Below are 23,891 nucleotides of genomic sequence, written 5' to 3' on the forward strand. Positions count from 1 at the left end.
GGTTGGATGCTTAGGTGCACACACAGGGAGAGAGACAGAGACAGATATCAAGCAGAGGCGGTGAGTAGCTTCCAGTGCTAAGGTGAGATCCTTGCTGCACAAGTCCACGCTAGGTGAAGCATTACACATCTCTGGAGCGATGGCCCTGTCTGTATTTCCTCTTTCTAAAGTAACAATGGGAGCTGTAGTTTTGTGCCCCTGAACAGGTAACAAAAAGGACTGCTTGTCACACACCAGGCAACACAATCAAGAGTAGAAACCACTGAACATCTCAGAAGAGAGCACAGAGTTATCAAAAGTGGGAAAGGTTGGTTTGTTCAATTGCCCATTGTACCATAATGATTTTTACCATTTTAGTCATTTTGTAAGACTCTAGTCTTACTGTTGCACAACCATTCATCCTCCCAATTAAAACTCTAAACCCATTCAATACTAAATTTCTATATCTTCTATAGGGAATGGGGAGCCTTGAACAAGTGAGGTCCTGAGAGAATGTGGACTATTGACCTGAGCTGGCCACATCAGACCCCAGAGCCTTAGACCCACAGGAGAATGGCAAAGCCTCTCCTGCTGGGGTGAGGTTCAGAGGCATGGCAAAGCTTTCCTTGGATGAGAGGGACTAAGCACAAGTGCTGACAGTATGTTCAGAGTATGTCCACCATCACTCCCAGCACTCAGTGTTTATGGCCTGAAGACTGCTCCTGCAGAGATGAACTAAACCCAGCCCTCCACCCAGCTGTCCACCATAAGCCCGGCCTCCTAATTTATCTGTGTGTGACAACCCAGTCTTGTTCAGCTGTGTACCACAACTCCATCTGTCTGTTAAACTGGATATAATAAACACACTGAGCTTCCAGGGTGCTGGGTTTTCTCCAGTCAAGAGTTCAGACCACCCAATCTCAGTTTTCTGTGTATCTGGCTGCGCTTGTCTTTTCTTCATTCGCTTACTCCCTCAGTCCGGTCCGTTCCTGGAGCTGTGCTGGATCCCCCATCTCCCCAGTTTCTCAGAACAGCATTATCTTCTCTAGGTTTATGAATCTGACTGCTGTCAGTGCTGCATGGGAATTAATCATACAATATTTGTCCTCTGTAACTGGCTGGTTTCACATGGCATAATAAAAGATTATCTAGATTATAGCAAGTGTGTGTGTGTGTGTGTGTGTGTGTGTGTGTGTGTGGTATATGCATATGTGTGTACCTGTGAACTTGTGTGCAGGCAAGAAGACAATAAAGTGTCCTGCCTGCTTGATCACTTTTTGCTTTATTCTCTTGGGACAAGGTTTCTCACTGAACCTTATTTTATTTCTCAAGACAGAGTCTCATCATGTAGTCTTGGCTGGCCTGGAACTCACTGCGTTGGCCAAGATGTTCTGGAACTCACAGAGATCTGCCTGTCTCTGCCTCCAGAGTGTTAGAATTAGGGGCATGTGCCACCATGCATGGCCCTAAAGATTTTATGTTTGTCTGTCTGTGTTCATGTGTCTGTATAAGTGAATACCACATGTGTGTAGATGTCTATGGAAGCCAGAGGAGGGCTCAGATCCCTTGGAGCTGGAGTTCAGGCTGTTGGGAGCTGCCCAAGGTAGGTGCTGGGAACACAGAACTCAGGGCCTCTGGAGGGGCAGTATGCGCTCTCAACTGCTGAGCCATCTCTTCAGTACCCTTCTTTGGCTTATAAATTCTTTAACCACAGGGACCATCTTCTTCATAGTTGTACACATTGTTATGGGCAGTGTGGGCTTAGACAGAGAGATGCCTTGAATCTAATCCTGCCTACATCATAGTGGTTTTATGACTTTGTGCAAGCGGCTTAATCTTTGTTACCTTGTTTGTAAAATGGAGCCCCTAACGTACCCACATACCTTTTAGGGCTGCATTCTTAACACATGGGGCATTTAGAATAGTTTTAGCACTTAGAAAACTGTCCAAAATGCCATCTACTAGTCATAGTAAAAAACCAAAATTTTATATCCAGTGCTTGAGGCACAGTGAGGTCACAGTGAAAGTTTATCAAAAGATGCCTGACTAGAGTGGAATCCAGTCTAGATCTAGGGCAAGAGGATGTTCCTGAGGGACTTTATAAACTCAGGTAACAATCCAGCTGTCTCCTGAAAGGCTTGTAAAGAGGGCTGTGTGCAACATGGGCCCACCCAACACATGAACTGCAGTGAAGGAAGCCAGCTACTAAAGAGCACACACTAAGCAATTCATCTCAAAGTTCTGGAACAGCAAGATTAGGTGACACCTGAGTGCTGCCTACAGCAGGGGTGGGGCTGGGACTAGATGATTGGAACCAAGAGGGACCTCCTAGGGGTGACAGAGTTCTATCCTTTGATGAAGGTAGTGGTTCCATGTGCGCACAGACTTGGTACAACTTTCCCAACTGCCGTTACAAGAGATACATCTTATTATATGTTATACGAGCATCACATATGCATGCGTGTGTGCAGGCTGCAGAAATTACATAGCAACACCCCCCCCTTGATGATCAAGATGGTTTTTAAACATCCGTTTGTTTTTAGATTTATTTTCTGTATCTGAGTGCTCTGCCTGCATTACATATGTGCACCATGTACATTCCTGGTGCCCATGCAGAAGAGAAGGTGGCACCAGGTTCTCTGGAGCTGGAGTTTCGGAGAGTTGTGAGCCACCATGTGGGTGCTGGGAACAGAGTGTGGTCCTCTGCAAGAGCCCAACTGCACTCTTCACAACTCAGCCACCTCTTCGGCCCTACTCAGTTATAAACATTTCAACGCTTTAAGCCCTCCAGTGGAAGTTTTATTGATATGAAACAAAAAAGATATAATCAGCCCCAATGAAAGCTTTGGGAGCTGGGAAAAGGGTATGTGCCCTTCGGAAGATTCCAGCTTGGCATTCCTGGCTCCCTGTTCCAGGAACAAAGGGAGGGTCAGGAAGGAAGGGGCCCGTTCACCCAATCAGGGGTTTCCCGTCACAGGGCCTGTGGAAACTGTGGTCCTCATTTGGGCCAAAGAAAGAGCTGCCAGGAAATGCAAGCTGGGGTTTGCAGTTGCTCCCTGGCTCAGGTAAATACAAGTCAGGGGACCTGAGGAAGCAAATTTGGCAGTCTGTTTTTAATGGGGGGGAGGGTGGCTTAAATTTCTCCCCAGAGCCAAATTTCTAATCACACAAGTCTTAAACAAGATATGTGTCAATAAAAGGATGTAAAACAATGGAGGGCAGTCAGAACCAAGGCCAGATTCTCTCTGGGTCCTCATGTGGCCTTGGCGTGGCCTTCAGCCCCTGCTCCAACTTTTCCTCTTGACAAAGACTGGTCCTCCCTCCCAGAGTTAACAGCTCTGGTTCTAGTTGGGGCCCTGATACTCTACCACAAAACTTCTATGTTGGTTTGTTAGTGTGATGCCTGGTCTCCTGGGCCTCCTGGTCAACCTTGTGTCCTCCAGTACCCAGTTGGGGAGTGTCCGTTAGAGATGGGCACCGAGAATGCCAGTCATGCTCCCTCCCATGCAGCCAGATTGCCCTTCTTGACCCCAGACTCCTTCCTCCCAATCCAGCCCCCAAATGACCCCTAGCTCTTCAAAACACTGTGCGTCCCCTCAGTGCTCTGAGGATCAGTGTTTACAGAGTAAAGTTTTCATGACTAGCCTGTGCCTCACCCCACCATACCCTACAAACACACATAGGGCTCTTTGTTGTGTGTCAGAGGCACCTGCATATTCCAGTCTTCATTCCTTTGTACTTTCCTTCTGCCTGCATCGACCCCCATGGGGGTCCCTCCCCAATGCAGCAGGATGGGACTTCCCCCATGTGGCCTCCCAATAGGCCTTTTCTCCAGGCTTTGGGGTGTCTCCTGGCCCAGGCACCCACTAGACTAGACACTACAGGAAGCCGGAGAGCAGGGGAGGTGTTACTTATGTTTGTTACCCCAAATCCCAGTGCAGCTGCTTTCCACCATCTAAGTCAGGTTCCTATAGCACCAATAATCTTCCTTTCATAGCACGTAGTCTATAATGGTCTACTTAGTGACCTGAAGATGTAAATTCAGGGCTAAGTGGTTAATAACATGTGCTGATCTTCCAGAGGACCCAAGCTTGGCTCTTAGCACCCACAGTGGGGGGCTCCCCTCTTCACTGTCCACCACTACATACCCGGGATCTACTATTAAACATAGTAAGTGTTTAATAAACATGTCTTATTTTTCAAAAAAAGGAAAAATGGAACTAGCATATGACTTGGTAATCTATTTTCCGGGTATTTATAGGAAAGAAGTGGAATGAAGGCAGACAGCTTGCACGCCCATGTTAAATGTGGCATTATTTTTGAGGCAAGCCATGAAACACGCGAGTCATGAGAATGTGGTATATTCCTAATGTAAAATATCATTCAGCTCTGAAGAAAAAGGAAATTCTGCAGCATGTGGCAATGTGACAACAGGACGGACCTTGGGGACATAACGAAACGAGCCAGACTGCAGACAAAGGCAGATGCTGTGTGATTCTACCTGTGAGAGACCAGAACAGTCAGACTCACAGACTCAGGGGAATGGTAGCTGCTGGGCTTGGGGAAGAGAGCCAGCAGGCAGAACAGTCCAGCTGGGCCACATGAGCAAGCCCTAGAGACAGGTTGAACACCACCATGCCCAGAGTTAATTCCATACTGGAAGTAAAAATTCGGTAAGGGGGCCCGGGAGATGGTTCAGTGTGCAAAGACACTTGTCACCAGGTCTCTGACAAATGGAGTCCCGAGACCCATTTGGAGGAGAGAGAACTAATTCTTGTATTTTGTCCTCTGCCGTCCACACATGCGCTGTGGTCCGTGTGAGGCCCACGACTCAAACATTCAGATAAGTGCACTTCTGTTTCCAGTAGAGGTGGGGAAGGAGGAAAGACAATTATAAAGAGACTGCGATTGCCTGCTAAATACTCTTACCACAATAAAATAAACACACAAATATGTCTTAGCCAAACACGTTGACTTGAACAAGCATCATTTTTCTTGGCAACTTGGATGACATAGTTGTTTAAACAGTTCTAAAATATGGCTGTTCCTAGCTGCAGGAAGTGTAAATCATCTAAAAATAAACATCAACTATCTGGGCCCACTTAGGCATGCTAACCTTATTTTTGAAAGGGGGCACTTGCGTTAACAATGACGGCCACTTCAGCTAGACCTGTGGGGAGTGTCTGCATTGTTTCCAGGCCGACTTTGCTCTACAGCTAACAAAGTATTTTTCTGAACATTTCATTGTTGAGAGCGGAGTGATGGCTAAAAATACGTAATAGCTGTCCAAATTTACTGGCTCTGGCTCCAGTCTTGCTTCAAGAGCTTCCTAGGGCTTCATCTCAGCAGTCCTTGTAACACTCCTGCGGCGTGCCCATCGTGTCTCCTGACCTACAGACAGGAACTGACTAGAGAGGTCATCTGACTTCCCCACGTTCACAGTGCTTTCCCAGGGCAACAGGAGCCAAACCAGGCTTTCTGACCCCAGAGTCTGCCTTTATCCACTGTGTGGCACCACAGGGATGCGGGGAGGGAGGAACATTACTGAGGATTCTTTTTCCTTCTATAGTATAGTATTTTGTGTGTGTGTGTGGGGGGGGGTTCAATCTCTAGCACTTTCAAGATATAGGCTGCAATGGTATACCTTTCACCACCCTGCGGGTGGAGCAGCATCTCCTCAACTATGTAGTACCTGCCCAGAAGACCCCATTAGCTGTGTGTTTCGGAGCAGGGACGAGCTGGAGCAGCAGGGCTCGGAGAGAGCACACTCCGTGGTAACACAGGTGGTTACCACAATAACACATTGTGGTCTGCACAAGAAGATTCCCTGACAAGAGTTATTTTTGTGGAAATTCAATGTGAAGTTTTCCTCAAAGATCTCAATGGGTAACGGCTACCTCTTGGGGACACAGCTAGCTACAATAAGAGGCCTGAGCTCTGGAGCAGTTACGCACTTGGCACACCTGGCCTGCAGGAGGCCGGGCCACAATTTAGATACAAACAAGGTCCAGATAAGCACAGGACCTGGGCTTTGTGCTGTTTACTTGTTTCCCTTCCCATCTTTCTCCCTCTGGGATTCAGTCCAAGACCTGTAAATCAGATTGTCTATGCCTGTTTCCTTATAAAATAAACAAGCCAGCCTCACAGGCTGTCTCTCCACCCCATAGCAGGAGAATAGAGGCCAGACAAAGTTACATCGAGACTAACAACAACATATCAAGGCTGGTGATATACCCAGAACACACATGGCGGAAGGAGAGGACTCACTCCCCGAGTCTGTCTTCTGACCACCACACATGCACCATGCGTGGTGTGCCCACAGAATGCACACCCGGAATAAATAAAGTTAAAAAGATCAACACATGAAGGAAGCCAGTCAGCCTAGAAAGGCCAGGGACACTTTCTTAGCTGGGTTTTATGTAACAACAAAGCATGCATGGGAACTGCCCCCCCCCCCAGCCCGCAGTCGGAGAAGCAGGTGCTATTTAAATGTCCTATAGAGGGTCATGGAGGTTAAACTTCAAGGCTTTACTCCCCTCGGGGGTACTTTCCATTTCTTAATAAACTCTTTATTCTTATTTCTAACCAATCCTTTTTCCTAGGACATAAGAACCTGAACTTGGGTGTCCTTTGCTCCCAGATGTGCCTGTACCAGTCCTTGGGAAGGTGGTGAGGATAATGGCAGACCATATTTGTGGGAATGTGTCCAGACCGTCAGGAAAAGGATCACTCCGCAGGGCTAGTCCATCGACACAGGACAGAGGAAGGTTCTAGGTAAAATCTTGTTAGTGTGGCCAAGTGAAAAGGAAAATAGTTTCCTATCTTCCTTTCTATCTCAGATTGAAAATTAGGTCAAGAAGCAGGCTCACTTAAAGAGCGCTAGGCACTGGAAAAAGACAGAATGCTATGCTCACTTGAGGCTCTTTTCTGGAGATCCCTCTAAGAATCTACTGATATGACACATACAAGTCTGGTCACTTGGACCAGCTAATTACTCCACGTTGCCAGGTCTCAGTTTCCACATCTATAAGTATGGTGATCATTAAGGAATCATTTGAATCTGAAGTTTCTAGTTGTCTAAATGGTCCTGGACAGGAGACTATGAAAGTCAGATGCTTGGGAAACTCAGTTTAGCTCAGTGTCCACTGAATACATTCACTAATCACAAGATCAGCCTAAGGGGGCTATAGGAGTACTAAATAATTAACTAATAATATTAGCAAGTAACAAGTCTCATTCATTATATTCCATCCATATGGAGCTTGTGTGTTACAGCATTTGGTCTAATTTGAAGGTCCTTGAATATTTTCATTGGGGTAAATAGTTTGTCTTGAAAGTTTAATTTCCTTGTGACCCAATTCCAAACAATTCTATACTGAAAGAAATTACCAGAAGGTCAAAGGATGCTTAAAAAGTGATTGACCCCAGTCTTCCAATATTGTATCAAAATTAACAACATCAAGGAATCAGTGTCACACACGAAAAATACCCATTTCTCATTTTTTGAGTGGGCTTTGCATACATTAGACAAGAAACTCTTACACTATACATCTATAAATCAGAAGAGTCAGTTTGGCAAACATTACTTGAGTTTTCTTGAGGCAAAATGCCAGTGTCATCAGACTCCACCCAAGTGCGGTAAGGTCAGACACTGACAAATAAGGCTTTGACCTTGACAATGAATCTTGTCATTCCCGGGTTCAGAGGGTCAAAAAGACAATGACTCCTCAAGTCACGGTTTTCTAAAGAGACACGGCAAACCAAGATGACAGGATCAAGAAAGGCCTTAACAGCCATTTCTGACCCCAGCCCACCCTGCCCTGTGTTTGAAACACCCTGCACCATGTGAGCGATCTGGGAGCATGGGGCAGCAGCCAGATGATGACGATCAGCTCAGCAACTAAGTTATGGCTCGCCAAAACATTGCTCAGAGATTTTCTGGGTTTATGCCACAAATGAAACGTCAGATCAAGTCAGCAGGGACCATGTGAGTCCACAATGGGCTCTTACAAAGATAAAAGACTCACTTATTTTACCACGCCAAGTTCATGTTACAGCTATAGTTACCAGCAGTACAAAACAGTCAATAAAGCCTGGGGTTGTGGAGTTTAAAACTGCCTGGTTTATATAGTGAGATCCTCAAAAATAGAAACAAAATAAAAAAATAAACAAAAACCAAGAGATGGTTTTGAAAAAAAAACAGAAATAAAAAGAACCCAGGTGAAAAGTGTGCAGTGGGTCTCTCCAGGAAGCTGCCTTGACACATGTAAGGGCCATCACCAGGTACAGGAAAAGGGGACCATGGGAGAAAAAAAACTAGAATTGTGGCAGGAACTGGGCTGTCACCAAATAATTCTTCTTTCCTGGCGCCTCTCTGTGGCAGGCCTCGCCAACTCAAGTCTTGCTTGTACTCCTGGCTTTCCCTAACTCTAGTATAAATATCCGATTTACCCCTCCCCTTTTTTCCTTTTGTTCCCTGAAGAACAAATGGAAAAAAGTTTGGTCTGTCTCTGAGTCCCAGACTTGGGTGAGCTAACCCTGAGATCCTGGCACGCCTATCCCGGGTCTAACCATATCTCTACACAATAAACAGCGACCACCATGTCCATTACTTACCACAGCTTTAAGCTAAATGGCGTCTACACGTTACCTCCTTTATCTTCAGGACCCTGTGCTGGGATCTGAGCTCACATCAGCCTGTGACCCCCCCTGTGAGCCTGCCTGTCTCTCAGGACTGCATCACAGGTGCCTGGACAGCTCTCTTGTTTTCAGCTCTTCCACATCCGCAGCTGGTCTGGATGAGAGAGGAGCTGCTGCACAAGAGACTGTGAAGCCTGAGGTAAATCTTTCTCTGTGCTTCATGGCTGCTGAGAAAAGCTGACATCTATGGAGCACTTAGTATTTACGTGGACTATCTGGTGAAATATTTTCTTCTTCTTCTCTGGAAGGGTGCATGGAGGCCTGGCGTGGCAGAGTACCTTGCTTAGGTCACCCAGTCTGTGGGAGGGTCTGGGAAATGGTAGCTATTCCAGGAAGCATTTCTCAGAATGCCATTTCTCTACTGCCCAGAAATGTAATTATCTCACTCACCATAGGGGTCTCCCCCAGGAGTGGAGCAGAGACCACATATAACAGTTTTTTCCCACATATAACAGTAGGGATTGAGGCAATCTGAAAAGATTAAACATTTGAAAGTACAAATGAGAATGTGGGAAAAAAAATCTTCTTTATATTCACTAGAAGTTTGTAAGACCCCTCCCTTCCAAAGAGATTTGAAATGCGAAGAGGGCGTTCTGATGGAGTGAAGAGACAGGCGGAGGAGAGCAGCTTCCGACGATGGCTCCCTTTACCTGGTCACCTGGTGACCTCTGCTCTCACTGGCAGCTCTCCCCTGGGAGATACTGGTTAGTGCTGGCTCAGGAGACTTTTCCTAGAGGAAGGAGAGGCACCAGGGATATAGCTCTAGTCTAGGAGAGCTGTCAAATTTGCCAACATTATGCTTTGTTTGTCTGGGGTGGAAGAGGTGTTCAGGGTGTCTGACTCAGAAGTAGTGGTTTAATGCTGCTCCCAAACTCTCAAAATGGGGCTTTCTTACATCAGAATTCCTGAGAAGCTGCCTCTGGTCCACACCCAGCCTCCTTGAAGTAGGCAACTGTGCCTCAGCCTGGAACTCACCACTTCTGTCTGCCAAAAATCACTCACAACAACAAAATTAATCGGGGAGCAGAGAAAACAGGGCTGGATATAACAAGACCCAGAAACACCCTGGTATCAAGCAAAGAGAAACACAGTCAACAATAGATATTGACCAGTAGTCTGTGGGCAAGAATGTCCGGATGTTCATAATGATAACTCTGGGTAATCAGGAGAAGGTTAAGAAGATAACCCTTCAATGGCTTCCTGTTATTCCCAGAGCAAAATCTATGCGCTTCTCCTCCAGGCCTCCGGCACACACCTGCAGGCCCTCCTAGACTGCCTCATCTGCTATTCCTGGTTACTCAGCAATGCACCCTGAACTCAGCAGATCTTATTACCCCTCCCCACTAGCTTTTGCCAATGCAGCATCTTCTGCAGAGCCCCTCGCAACTCTGTTAGGCAAACTCCCCATTCTTTTTTTTTTTTTTTCGAGACAGGGTTTCTCTGTAGCTTTGGAGCCTGTCCTGGAACTAGCTCTGTAGACCAGGCTGGTCTCGAACTCACAGAGATCCACCTGCCTCTGCCTCCCGAGTGCTGGGATTAAAGGCGTGCACCACCAACGCCCGGCTCCCCATTCTTTTTTGTTGGTCCTAGGGATCACATCAAGATCCCTAGGCAAACTCTACCAGTGAGCGTTACCTAGCCCCACCCTTCCCTGCCATTCTGTCTGTCCAGCCTCAGAGACAACCCCTGCCTAGGCACACCACTGGCTGTGGGATATCAAGACTTTCTTTATAAGCCTCTGCTTCAACATGCATTTGTTCTGTATTTTGGTTCATCCGCCACCTGCACAGAACCTTTCTACAGTCAGCCAAGTGACTGTCTCGCTGCGGAAATCTAAAGCAATGGGCATGCATAGAAGGGGCTGAAGAGCTTGACCAGGAACGCCTGGCACAGCGTGACAACCAACGTAGGGAAACCTCCTTCCCCTCCTTCTGCCGTCTTTGATATGAGAGTTGCCGGGTGGCATATAGCCTTCCCTAAGACTGCCATCAAAATCTCTGAAAAAACAGATCTAGTATCTGCAGCGTGTCTTAGTTAGGGTTTCTACTGCCGTGATAAAAATCCATGACCAAAAGCAACTTGGGGAGGAAAGGGTTTATTTCAGCCTACAGTTCTACATCCCAGTTCATGATTGAAGGAAGTCAAGGCAGGGCCTAGAGGCAGGAAGTAATGCAGAGGCCATGGAGGAGTGCTGCTTACTGACTCATTTTGCCTGTTTTCTTATACAGTCCAGGACCACCTGCCAAAGGGTAGCATCATCCACATTGAGCTGGGCTCTCTTACCTACAGGCAAATCTCACAGAGGCATTTCCTCAAATGAGATTCCTTCTTCCCAGATCACCCTAGCTGGGGTCAGGTTGCCATAGAAACGAGAGAGCACAAAGAGGAAAGCATCTACTACATTGCTTCTGAAGGCTGCCTTCTCAAGGGTGAAAGTGTCCCAGTTCGTGCACATATCTCTCGCGGGTCACAACATGTGCTCTAGAACCAGCAGGCTTCTCGCTAGCTGCTTTGTTTAAGTCACCATAAGTCTTCATGGTTTAAACAGAAACCCATTTTCTCGATAGCTCTGAGAACTGACTGGCGGTTCTTGGTTGGGGTCCCTCGTGAGGTCTGATGACTGGAGCTCCCCGACAGCTTGACTGAGTTGGTTGAGTGGTGCCCGGTGCCTGCACACATTTGAGTCAGGCCAGTGGAGTGGCTGGCTAGCTGAGCCTCTCCAGGGGATGGGTGTGAGCCTCCCCAACTACAGGAGCCTCAGGGCACAGCATCTGGCTTCTCCCTAAGCAAACATTCCAAGAGATCCAGGTGAAACCTGTGAGACTTCCTATGGCTGAAACTTGGGACGTCCTGAAGTATCCCTCCTACTCAATTCTGCTGATCAAAAAGTGAGTTAGAGGGTCAGACTGGCCCGGTTCAAGGTGAGGAGAGTTTACAAGGACGTGCAACACCGATGACACCTTCGGGGACTTGAAGAAACTGACAGCGGCCCAAACTGGCACCGGTGGAATAAGATCATTCTTAAAAAGTGGTACACAATTTTTAAGGACCACGTGTCTCTGGGAGATTATGAAATCCACGATGGGATGGACCTGGAGCTGTATTACCAATAGATGGGAATTCCTTCTCCTTGCCTACCCTGCCTTCCTCTCCCACCCTCATTTGACACTGGTATAGATGCCCATTTTTAACAATTCACATGAATAAAAACTTCAGTGGTGCAAAAAGAAAATTGCTTAGTATCTCTGTGCCTCACTGGAGTCTTCTCTTCTGTAAAATGGGACCACAGAGAGTTTCTGCAAGGAGCAATGAGCTAACATATGGAAAGAACTCAGGGTTGCATACTCATAGGGCAAGAAACATTTTCCCAATTCATTTGTTTCCCAATGTCTATGGAATAGTTTGCGAAATGGTTTATAATTGCCAGTTGTTTTCTACACAGACTAAGAAAAATGTTTGCCTTACTATCAAGATATATATTTGTTTGTTTTGTTTTTTAAGTGGAAGTCAAGGCTTTAAGGTTAGAAAAAAATCAGCCATTCCTCATGATTTATTATGCTTTAAAAATGTTAATAAAATCTGCCAGGGCCCAGCAGATACATACCATTCTGAGCCACAGTGGTGACGAGTTCACATTCGGATCAGAAGCAGCAACACTCGTCATGACGAATTTCCCGTGGCATCAGTGGAAAAGGAGACATGAATGTGTTTGTCAGCAAACTTCTCCCAAACAAAAAAAAAAAAATCAGGATTTCCTGTTGGGGGCCCAAGTGACAAGTGATGTCCAGCATCTCACAGCTCCAAATGACCGGCCTTAGCACCAGCCAGAAAACAGGACCTGTCAACAAGTCATCAGGGGCTAGTTCCAGCTATGGGGACAGACACTTTTCTGTTGATGCCAAATCCAAACAAAGTTTAGAGGTCACTAAACTCGACTCTAAATGTAAAAACGGCTTCATGACCTGAGCCTGCAGACACACATTCTACGGGATTTTCTACCTCATTATCACCCAATTCCTAATCCTCAGCATTCCAAGTAATCTTCAGAACCAAATCTCCTAACGTGTGCCTGTTGGTTATGTGCGCATGTTCCAGCATGCACACCACTCCCTGCCTCCCCAAAGCTGCCATTTCCCACATTTTTGTTCCCACCCTCTTTTTGTAGTCTACAAGAGATAACAGTAAAGGCAGCCTCAGTTATCTCCCCTGCCTTACACTCCAGACAGATGCTGGTAAGAACTTCCTATCAACAACTCCCTTCATGTTCACCTTGGCTGTCTATAGTAACTGGCCTGTGAGCTTGCCCATTTATCCTGCTGCTGAGCAAGGAGACTCCTTTGTAAGGACAGCCTAATAGATCAATTAGTTAGAACCAGAGTCCCCAAATGAACTCACATCTATAGATGATGAAGATGATTGAGAAAGAATTTTATTACGTAACACACACTAGCCTGGAACTTTCTAAGTAGTCCAGACTAGTTCTTAACTTTTGATCCTTCTGCTTCCTGAGTACTAGGATTACAGGTATATATCACTATGCTTGGTGAAGTAATTAAGTTTTAGAACAAGGGTGCCAAGATTTTCTGGTGGGGGAAATAATTATCTTTTCAACAAATTGTGCAGGGACAGCTGGATTTCCACACACAAAAGAAAAGAAGCTGTACCCCTGACTCATACTACATCAAACAATTAGTGTGAAGTATTGATGACTTCATCTGACAGTTAAAACTGTGAAACTACTAGAAAAACATATGAGCAAAATACATGTAGTCCAGGTTATAGCTAATGATGACTTTAAACTCCTGATTTTCCTGCCTCTATCTCCTAAGTGCTGGGATTACTGACCTTGAGTTAACCTTCTCAGATTAAGAAGCCAAAACACAGCAAGGTAAATGAACTAAACTGAAATGACCATGGTCTTTATCTCAGAAGATATCAGTGAGAAGAAAGTAAAAACGCAGTAGAAGAAGACATTTGTAAATTATGTATCTGACAAAAGTACAGCATATATAGAGTTGTTGCAATTTGATGATAAAAGTAGGCCCAATTAAAAAGAGTAGGCAAAGAACCCGCATGGCCATTTCTCTGAAGATAGGCAAATGGTCTAGAAGATGTTCAACATCATCAGCTGGAAATGCAAATAAAACCCCAAATGAGATCCTGCTTCATAACCAAAGAGCCAGAATCAATTGACACTCAGGGCTGGGAGCGTAGTTGGGTGGTATGATGCCCCTGATTGTCACTGCCACAGCTAGAGAAGAGAGAGCAGCAGGTGTTGATGAGGATGTAGAGAACCCTCGTTATTTTGTGGTAGGAAATGAAATGGTGCAGCTGCTTTGGAAAACAGTTCAGTAACTCTTCAAAGATTAAATATTGATCAGGCTAACTTGTGGAACACTCCTTTACTCCCAGCACTTGAGGGAGAAAAGTCAGGCAGATCTCTCTGAACTGGAGGCTAGCCTGGTCTACAAAGTAAGGCCAGCTAAGACTACATAGTGAGACCCAATCCAAAAGGGGTGTGGGTTGGGCAGGGAAATGGCTCAGAGCTTAAGAACACTTGCTGCTTCTGCAGAGGACTAGGGTCCTGTTCCTAGCACCCATATGATGGCTCGTAGCCATTATAGCTTTAGTTCTAAGAGATCTTGCCTTCTTCTGACCTCTGCAGACACCAGGCACACATGTGGTGCACATGCATACATGCAGGTAAACACATACACATGAAATAAGTAAATAAATATAATAAAATTTAGAAGTTACATATTCAGTTATAGTTCAATCTGGCAATTACATGAAACATATGTCCTCACAAAAATTTACACATGAACACTCACAGGATACTCATATCAGTCAAAACATCACAAAATTCAAACATCTAGTAGTTGATGAGTGAATAAAATATGGTATAACCATATGACAAGATAATATGTCATCGTAAAAGACAGCAAGTATTGGTATATACTACATTGCATATAAGCCTTGCAAATGTGATTGGTTTTAAATGCAAACACTTCCTAGGTGGTCCTACTAATATGAAATATACAGGGTAGGTAGATCCAAAGAGGCTGAGAGTAGATCGGTGATCGCCTAGTTAGGGCTGAGAGGAGGACCAGCGTGACCACGAAGGATACGGCTTATTTTCCAGGGTGATAAATGGTCTAAACTTGACGGCGGTGATGGCTAAATCAATTCTATGAAAACCAATGAATTACTTCTTTTTTTAAGGCAAGAAAGAAAATACAATGCCCCTAAAAGGAAGAGGAACCCTGCTCTTAGAACCTTTGTTCGGTACTTAACCTTTGCTTCCTGCTGGGTGCACCTCTTGATTAGAGCTCCCTTGATGACAAACTGTAATTGGGATACGTAACCCAAGTAAACCCTTTTCTCCCTAAGTTGTTTTTGGTCATGGTCTTTATCACGTCAATAGAAAGCAAACTAAGATACACCGGGTACTGTCTCTAGAAACTTCAATCCCTTGACTGGACCAAAGAAAATAATTTGATTATAGGTTTATACTGATTGTTACAGAAACAATCTCAGAACAAAATGAACATGCAGTATTTTAAATCAATGAATGGACATATGACATTTGAACATTTTCAAATAATCTCTTACTTGTATTTATGTGTATGCACACATGTATGCAGGTGCCTGCAGAGTCCACAAGAGGGTGCCAGATCCTGTGGAGCTGGCATTACAGTCAGTTGTTAGCTGCAAGAACCAAACTTAGGTCCTGCGCAAGAGCTTTTGACTATCCAAACACTACATGGGGTTAGATTTGAATACTGTGAGCAGGCAAAAACGTGTGGTCTTGACCGGCCCCAACTCTGCAAGGCCAGCTCCTTCTCAGCACTGAGGTCTTGCCTAAAGCATTGTCTTCACAGATGCACGCGCAGTCTAAGTGCGGCTGGCCCACCTCACTGACTCCTCACTGAGCAGTCTCATATGGCCTTCCTAGTACGCAATACTTATTCATAGCAATGGATAAAATAATTTACCTGTTTCTTTGCGTCCGACTCACTGTAACATAAGTTCTACCAGGGGGGGAACGGAACCAACCTGGTTGTTAGGTCAAAGAGGCATGTAAGAGTGGATATATACACATCACACTCAGGACTTAGTGCCACAGTCTTGACTACGCCACCCACACCTGCTCTGACCAGGGACTGCTGGGCCTTGGCAGCTCTCCCACTGGTCTTCACTGCTGTTGACGCCTAACAGCTTGCCCCAGGCCTTTCAGTCTTCCACAACAGACTTAGTGTGTGTGTTTCCCTTAAATCCTTCTCACTCCCAAAACCCAAGGGGGAAGTTACTCTTATCTGGGTATCTCTAAATGTTCTCTCTCTTTTCCTGGGCAGCCATCAAAATCCGGTCTTTTGTCTTTAAAGTTCAAAAAAACTTGTCAAGTAGATGTTTGTGCTTCCCTGATTACGATCTGTTTTTGTCTTTTCTATTTTTTCTTTCTTTCTATGCCCTTATTAATCACAGTTTGTACTTCCATGCCCTGTTTCCCAGCTCCGGCAATTCTTTTTTTTTTTTTCCCGAGACAGGATTTCTCTGTGGTTTTGGAGCCTGTCCTGGAACTAGCTCTGTAGACTAGGCTGGTCTCGAACTCACAGAGTTCTGCCTGCCTCTGCCTCCTGAGTGCTGGGATTAAAGGCTTGTGCCACCACCGCCAGGGCACTCCAGCAATTCTTTTGCTTCTTTTGTGATGTTAAGTTTGAGGACCTCAGGTTTGCTGGCAGTTTCTTGAAACAGCCTGTTGACAGGGTTTGCCTATCTTCAGGTGCCACTCTCAAAGGCATTTGTCTGTGAAAGTACAGATGCTAATGACAACTCTGAAGTTTGCTGCTGTCACTGAAAGATATTAAATCCTTGTCTCATATACCACCACAGTGCTGCTTTTATTAGCAGGGCATTTTCCATCCTTTTATCTGTTCACCATCTTACCAGCTCCAATAGTCACTGGTTTTAATGAACAGACTGGGAGGTAACAGACACAAGGCTTCTTCATCAGAGGAAGAAGTTCAGCTTTCATTTGATGAGTATGAGCCCTGGGAGGAAAAGAAGATTTGATAGAAGAGCCAGGCCAAGAGGTTGTTTTTCCCTCTAGACTTCTTTGCATTTTTTGTTTTGTTTTGAGACAGGGTATCATTTATAGCCCAGGCTAGTCTACCTCAAACTCTTGCTTCCTGAGTGCTGGGACTGCAGGTGTGAGCCACCATGTCTAGTCAAGGGTTTAACTTCACTTTGTTTGTTGTTTGAGGCAGGGTCTTACTCTGTAGCCCAGGCTGGCTTCAAACTTACTATGTATCCTAGGTCCCCTTTGAACTTGCTAAATCCTGCCTCAGTCTACCAAGTGCTGGGATTATAGACATGAGCCACCATGTCTGGCATTATTTGCATTTTTAGGATGGAAAAACTATTCTATTTTTGTTGCCATAATCAAATCTTTAGAGACAAATCTCAGTCTCCTCCGGAATCCACAGGAAGAATTATTTGCAGCTAAAACAGTACCTCAGTGCAATTGTGCTAGAGAGGCGGCCAAGGGCACTGATGGCTGCGCTACAATTTTCTTCTGTGTTTTGCTGTGGTTAAAGTTAGACTGAAGAGGTTTATCTCAAGTAGCTGAGAACACATTGGTTTTCATGCCATGTTCAGAAATAAACCCTAGGTGATGTTTAGGTTCTGCATGGAATAAACGGTAGTCTAGGAAGCAAACAGTCTGAGAGCCAGGATGATTACAGTCTGGGAGTGGAAACAAGGATGTGCATGTGGATAAGCATGCTCATCCAGCTCATCACATTGTGTCAACAATCTGGATGCTGCCACTGGGGCAAAGGAGCTGCTGAAGGGTGAACTAGCTCAGAATTTACACACCCAATTCAGAAAAATAATCTGAAAAAATCTGAAGAACCCACACATTCTTTTATTGGCAAGAACATTTGAAGGACTTATAGTTAGCTATTACTTGATTTCAATAAAATTATTATAAATATATCTGAGTATTTTTATTCCTGCTTGATAAGCATTCACTCCTTCATACCAGTCAAGAAAAGCTACAATTCAGTAAATAAACCTAATTGTTTGTTCCTAAAGGTTTTCTGCTAACTATGATTGAACTAAGACACATCTAAAGGATCTCCATATTGAGTGGCATGAAACAGTTACTTCAAAACCAATTACCCAACTGTCAACATTGTTGACTCTGGAGCATAGAGCAGTCCAACAGGAGGCAGGAGGCAAGGAGTACAATGCCCTGACTTTGAGGGTCACTGCTAGAGTCTGCCAGATTCTGCAGAGGCATCTCTTTATGGCTTTATAAGCTTTACGGCTGCTTATAACCTAAGGTGGGGTTGGACATACTTTGCATCAAACCCAACACTGCAGAATACGAGGTATCACTCAGAAAGCTCACGTTTCTTCTCTCCCCATTACAGGCCTAGAGAAGAGGAATGGCTGCAAAACACTGCCTTCACTCTGGTGACCACACTTGCCCTTCTGCCCAGTACAGAATAAAGATGCGGGGCTTATAACGCAATGAGAGAATTAACATGATGTGTAGAGCTGCAGGCGAAGGGAGGCACATAACTGAACTCCAGGTTCAAGAGTTCCTATTTCTGCTTTTACCACTAAAGTATCCCGACTCCTTCCTGAATATATACATGGCACTAGACTTCCTGATCCCTAAATCTCTGGACCCTGGTCCTCACTACTCTGGGTAATGTGATATGAGGACCGCCAGTGTGACAAACAGCCAGCTCTCCAGTTCAGGTCCATCCTGTCTAATGTGAGCACAGCAGGGTAGCGTAATGCTCAACTGCCTCCTTACTATCTGCTTGTCCCAAGCTAAAGGAAGACACTGGGTTTGCAGGAGTCAGTACTTCTTCCTGAGGGTGCTCAGCAGTCAACACACACACACACACACACACACACACACACACACACACACACCCTCTCCTCCCATCGTTAGCACTCCTTCATGCAGGCTCTCTGCAGACTCCCCACAGGTAGGAAGGTGTGCTAGCTTCCACATTATCTTAGACTGTCAGCAATACCGGAACAGCCACTCTTCTGAGCCTGTTCTCCAAATGTAACACTGTTGGTAATTTTTACCCTGCTCCTCAGGTCTCAAACTTGGTCAAACATCTGCCTAGCAACTGGGAAAAACGCTCATGGCTGCTTTCAAGGCTGCTTTCCCAGAAGTGGGAGGGTGAGGAGTCTTTAGCTCTGTCTGTTCATGGTTATGTTCAGGTTTAAATTAAATAATAAAGCCCATATGACTAACAGTGTTTATAGTGACATATAGCAAGGGTTTAGCAAGCTACGACTGTTACATTATTACAAATACCCACCTCAAGTGGTCTTTTTTATTGCATAAGAGAGTAAGTCACAAGGCTTGTTGAGGGTTACCCCATCAACTGCAAAAAGGGAAATGGAGACCGGGGATGATACATCAGCACCAGCCCCCACACACTTTCTTCTTCTTACAGACAAAACCTTCGCAAGGGAGCCAGACACTTAACAATAAAGTCAATATGGAATGTTTTTAATGCCCATGGAGTCACAATTGGTAAGTACTCCATTGGCTGTACTGACTGACCTTAATTTCTAACAAATTAAGACCACATGCTTGGGCTGTGTCCAAGCTGGACAGAAGGATGGACGTTAGTCTGAGCACATGTGAGCTGTGCCAAACTGCTGAAGCTGAATCGTGTTTAAGACGCTATTTATTCTTTGGTAATGAATATGTCAGTTGAGTGACTCCAACCACCAACTATGTCCCCAATACCATGTGTCAACAGGTTTGGAAGCCCTGGCCACAGTCCACAGCACTGTTTTAGAGTCCAAGGTCCTTCCCCACAGCTACTGTGTCCCTCAGAATGGCAGGGGCCAGCTGGTGGGCTTGGGCCACGCGTGCTATTTCTGTGCATAGGATGTGAGCGGACAGTAAGTCAGATCATACCAAGTGTCGACAGAAACTGATCTTCAAAGCACAGTAGAAGCATCATGCCAGGCTGCGGCACCACCGGGCAGAAGCTACAGCTCGAAAGACACTTGTAATTACTACACATAAGAGAAACGCTAAAAAATATGGAAGGTAAGCATTGACAAAGGCCTGCCATTGGGAAAGAAAAGGGATAAGGTGGAAGCCACACCCTAGAAGCCCTAAAATTCTGTGGTAAAAAGATTTATCAGGGTCACATATTTCCTCAGAATACTAAGTCAGACATGTAGAAGCAGTAAATTGGGATAGCTCACTTGTTTTTCCCCCAAATAAAACACCTTGCCAGCCTTTCAGATTAAGGGTCCCAGACTAGGGAGTTGTGTGTGCACACACTTGGTCACAAATGTGCATGTGTATGCCCATGCATGTGGCAGTCAGAAGATAGCTTTGGCTGCCATTTTTCAGGGGCTGCCTACCTTGCTTTTTGAGCCAGGGTCTCACTGGCCTGAGATACATGAGACCCTGTCTCAAACGAAACAAAACAAACTCATCTATGGTACTGAGCTACAGAGCTCCACCAAAAACAAACAAACCTGTAATTCTCTTTGTAAAAATGAAAAACCGCTAACACTATGACAGCCACATTATTAGTTAAACAGAATACATACATTCCTTTTATTAAGCCCATGGAGATCATACGGCAAAATGTCAGTTGTGGGAAATGTGTTTGGTCATTGTGTTTCCGCTAGAAATTATGTGTTTGAATGTGTAGGAAGAGCTGCTGGGACAGCGTGAGCTTCTTCATACCCTTACTCATTTGGATTCTATTTTTATAACAGAAAACAACAATAAAGATCTTCGGGAGAGAAGACCAGTGTAAGCCTGGTTTTCGTTTTGTTTTCTCTTTTCTCTCTAGCCATCAGATTGTGTGAAGACTCTGTTAAGTGTCCCTGCCAGAATCAGCAAAGACCGCAGGATGAGCCAGGCAGACCCAGCTCTCTGTGAGTCCACAGAATGGCGAAGGAAGGAGGTCACTGGCCAAAGAAGCCCTTCCGGTGCCAGCAAGCAGCTTCCCTTTACCGAGCAACTACGCTTTTGCTTCCTGGACTGAGGAGTTCACTGCTGGTCACACTCACGGCTGACTACAGAATGGCTGCCACTCAAGGGTGGCATGCATGGTTTCACTATGCTATGCAAAGGGCTGTGAAGCTATCAGCAGGAAGCAGCAGCAGGACCCACCTCACAACCATAACCTGGGGATCCACCCTGCGCTCTTCCGGCCAGGCCTTTCTTCTCTCTGCTGCTGTCCTAGGATCTGTCCCATGAGCTTTTCTATGGAAGGCAGCAGTATACCCATTAAAACCACAACGCCCAGGTCTGGAAATGACTATCAACTACCTTCTGATCTTCCTACAGACGGGCTCTTATCAGTTTCCTTTGAGTAATTCTTACTCGTCCTTCAGAGCCTCGGGGGTGCCTCTTTCCACGCTCCAGCGCTACGCCAGGCTCCCTGCTACCTGGAAACTGGGCTGCAGTTCATGGTGTTTCACCCAGTCCTCATTTTAGTTCTATGACAACATGAAGGATGTCTGCTTCGTTTCCAGTTCCTCAAGGACAGAAACCAGGCCTGTTTCTGCTGTATGCACAGGACTGTGTCTGCCTAGCAAAAGCTTCCTCATGGCAAGATGCTTCAAGGGCTCCTGAGGTGAAATTCGTACCAGTGGGAAGAACGCCACGTGTCCGAGTGAAGAGTTACCAAGGGGTATTCCCCTCCTGGGTGCTGGACATTTACCTGAGCTTGGAACTAGCTGAAATGGCTGAGCTATGAGACCTCCTCACTTGTTTCCTGGGGCTTCTTTGGTCGCCTAGGGTACTATGGGAGGCCCTGGGCTGTGGCTGTCCTGGAGGGGTGGGAAGAAGGGGACAGGAGCAGAAATGGTCTGGAGAGGGCGGGGGTGGGGGTACACTGACCTCGGCTAATGCGCTGCTTCTCCCCGGACAGGATGCCGGGGCTGTCGATGATGCTGATGCTCTTCAGAACCTGGTTGGGCAGCTGCGAGCACATGAATCTGGAAGAGACAGAACAAAGTTGGGGCCAGGAACTGGACCTTGAGAAAGTCTCTAATGGTGGGGTTCCTTGGGTTCTCTACTCACCGATGTCTGTAAAAGAGGATGTGGAGGAGACAGAGGCTAAAGAAACGGGCTGTGAAGCAGGGGAGGGGCTGGGGGAAACTGATGGGAGCTTCCCTGGTACCACAGAATAGATGCCATTCCACAGACAGGAGTGGGGGATGGGCTGCAACCCACTGCTAGCCGCCACTCAATCCCTTATTGTTAATTGTGGTTTTAGCTAAGATTTATTAAATAGTTGGGCATTTTCCAAATATCGCCTATTTTGATCCCTAAATTAACCTTCTTCCATCAATCTCAGAGAGGTTAAGCAACTAAGTCGCTCAGAACCGGGCCTTAAGCTGTCTGACTCCTACCCCCACGAGCCTCCTGTCCCACCTCCATGTTCAAGCATCCTCAGCTTCTGCCGCCTCCTTCAGGGTTCACTTCCAGGCCAGAGTACCTGAGTCTGCTCTGTACGCTCTGCAGACTGCTAGAGGACCTAGGGCTGATGTCCCTTTCTGAGGCCCCAATGACCCAGCATCTAGTCCAAAGTCCCCCATGCTTCAAGTTCAGCAAAGGGCAGATAGCTCTGGGAAACATCACTCCTCGGATGCTTAGACAGAAGTCCTAGGGGTGCCCTGAAAACAGGTGAGGGGACGGTCAGCAGAAGTCCTGACTGGGCATCTTCAAGCCTCTTTCCTGGTCTTTCTTGCCTGCCTCCTCCTTCTGCCCATGGTCCCTATTGCTAGGCTTCCATCATCTGCCCTAACAACCTGCCTCCTCCTTCTGCCCATGGTCCCTATTGCTAGGCTTCCATCATCTGCCCTAACAGCCTGGAAGCACAGTGGGAGAGAAGGAAAATTTTGAACCATGCTCCAGCAGACTTGGGCTCCTAGTCTGTTTGGCTTTGTCGGTGACCTTAGACAAAAGCTATTCCCTGCGGGCCTCATGTGTAAAGAGAGACAGCTAAACTAGAATCTGGCGTGTCCTTGGAGCTTTCCCGTTGTGAGCTGGTGAGTAATAGCAGGAAGCACTCTGTTACTTCCACCTTGGGCAAAGCCCGGCTTGGATCTTTGTTGGGCTTGTGTATGTTTTACGGGGGAAACAGTGCCTCTCCTCTTCCTGTTTTAAAAGTTCCTGACTGCTGTATCTGTGTGGGCAGAGGCTTAGAAACGCCTGGGAACAGCTCAGTTCTTCCATTCAGTGGAACTGTGGGGATTACTCAGAAAGTAAGTATGCTGGGAATGCAGGATAAGGAGGCCATAAGGAAGCCTCAGAGCCTCCACAGCTGTGGCCAGAGCAGCCCGGTGGGCAGGGGAGGGCGCCCAGCCCTGAGGTGCTATCACTGACGTTCATGAAAACTGTCCTTTAAGGGGCTCAGCACTAGGTAGTCACACTTTTTTTTTCTGTTTTTACGAATCAGTTCGAGAAGAGGAAAGGCTCTTTGAAGCACAGATTGGTCATGACATCATGGGGCAATAATGTGTGGCTGGCCGGAGACTACACGCTAGTACCTTCGAAGACAGATGAGTGGAACTCAGCCCAGAAAACTGAAAATCGTCATAATATGAAAAATAAAGCCAAATACATGTAAGAGAAACCTTTCATTTATCTTTTCTCTGGTCCCTCTTGTACCCTACGCCCAACTGCCCAACGTGAGCAGAGCGAGGATGTGAGCAAAGCACACAGGGCCACTAGTCACTGTTAGGTTCCCAGAGAGAGCTTGACTTTCCTGTTCTGCTCTCTAGAACTGAGGGAGAAACAGAGTTCTGAGCATCACTTGGTGGGCACCATTTCTTGTCAGTCTATCCTGAAACAAGCTGAATATGTTGAACGTGCTGTACTATGAAACTATTTTACACAAACTGTCCCTACATGGAGGCTGATAGTTCTCCAAAACCACAAGCTCACACTCAGTATCAAAATTTCCAAAACACAAAATCCCTAGATTTTGGTGTGAGGCTAACAGAGGGATTTAAAATTCCTACAGTGATCACCCCTGGAATGAACAGCAAGAGCTTGTCAACAGCTCCCAGGTCAGTGTGTGAGCCACAGAGCAAGAGGCAGTACTCCACACAGCAGCAAGGACAGCTGCCGAGAGAGAGAGAGAGAGAGAGAGAGAGAGAGAGAGAGAGAGAGAGAGAGAGAGAGAGAG

The 23,891-nt window shown here is 46.0% G+C and overlaps 1 protein-coding gene and 1 long non-coding RNA gene across 3 annotated transcripts in view; one reads left to right on the forward strand and one right to left on the reverse strand.

The window, feature by feature from the left end:
- Ehd4 (EH domain containing 4) overlaps positions 1 to 23,891 on the reverse strand; it is a 69,540-nt gene that overhangs the window by 17,058 nt on the left and 28,591 nt on the right. Inside the window, exon 3 of the mRNA XM_005364294.2 lies at positions 21,596 to 21,693. Coding sequence (XP_005364351.1) covers positions 21,596 to 21,693 — 98 coding nt within the window. The remainder of the gene's footprint in view (positions 1 to 21,595; positions 21,694 to 23,891) is intronic.
- On the forward strand, positions 19,108 to 22,964 carry LOC101986606. 2 transcript variants are annotated; one of them, XR_001229341.1, is made up of 6 exons: positions 19,108 to 19,249; positions 19,482 to 19,777; positions 20,541 to 21,494; positions 21,627 to 21,751; positions 22,546 to 22,749; positions 22,871 to 22,964. It is a non-coding gene; the product is annotated as an uncharacterized LOC101986606 (long non-coding RNA). The 2 variants fall into 2 exon arrangements; XR_003378441.1 differs by lacking the exon at positions 19,108 to 19,249 and having other exon boundaries at positions 19,395 to 19,777.

Source organism: Microtus ochrogaster (genome assembly GCF_000317375.1).
Source record: "Microtus ochrogaster isolate Prairie Vole_2 chromosome 14 unlocalized genomic scaffold, MicOch1.0 chr14_random_1, whole genome shotgun sequence".
Classification (NCBI taxonomy): Eukaryota; Metazoa; Chordata; class Mammalia; order Rodentia; family Cricetidae; genus Microtus; species Microtus ochrogaster.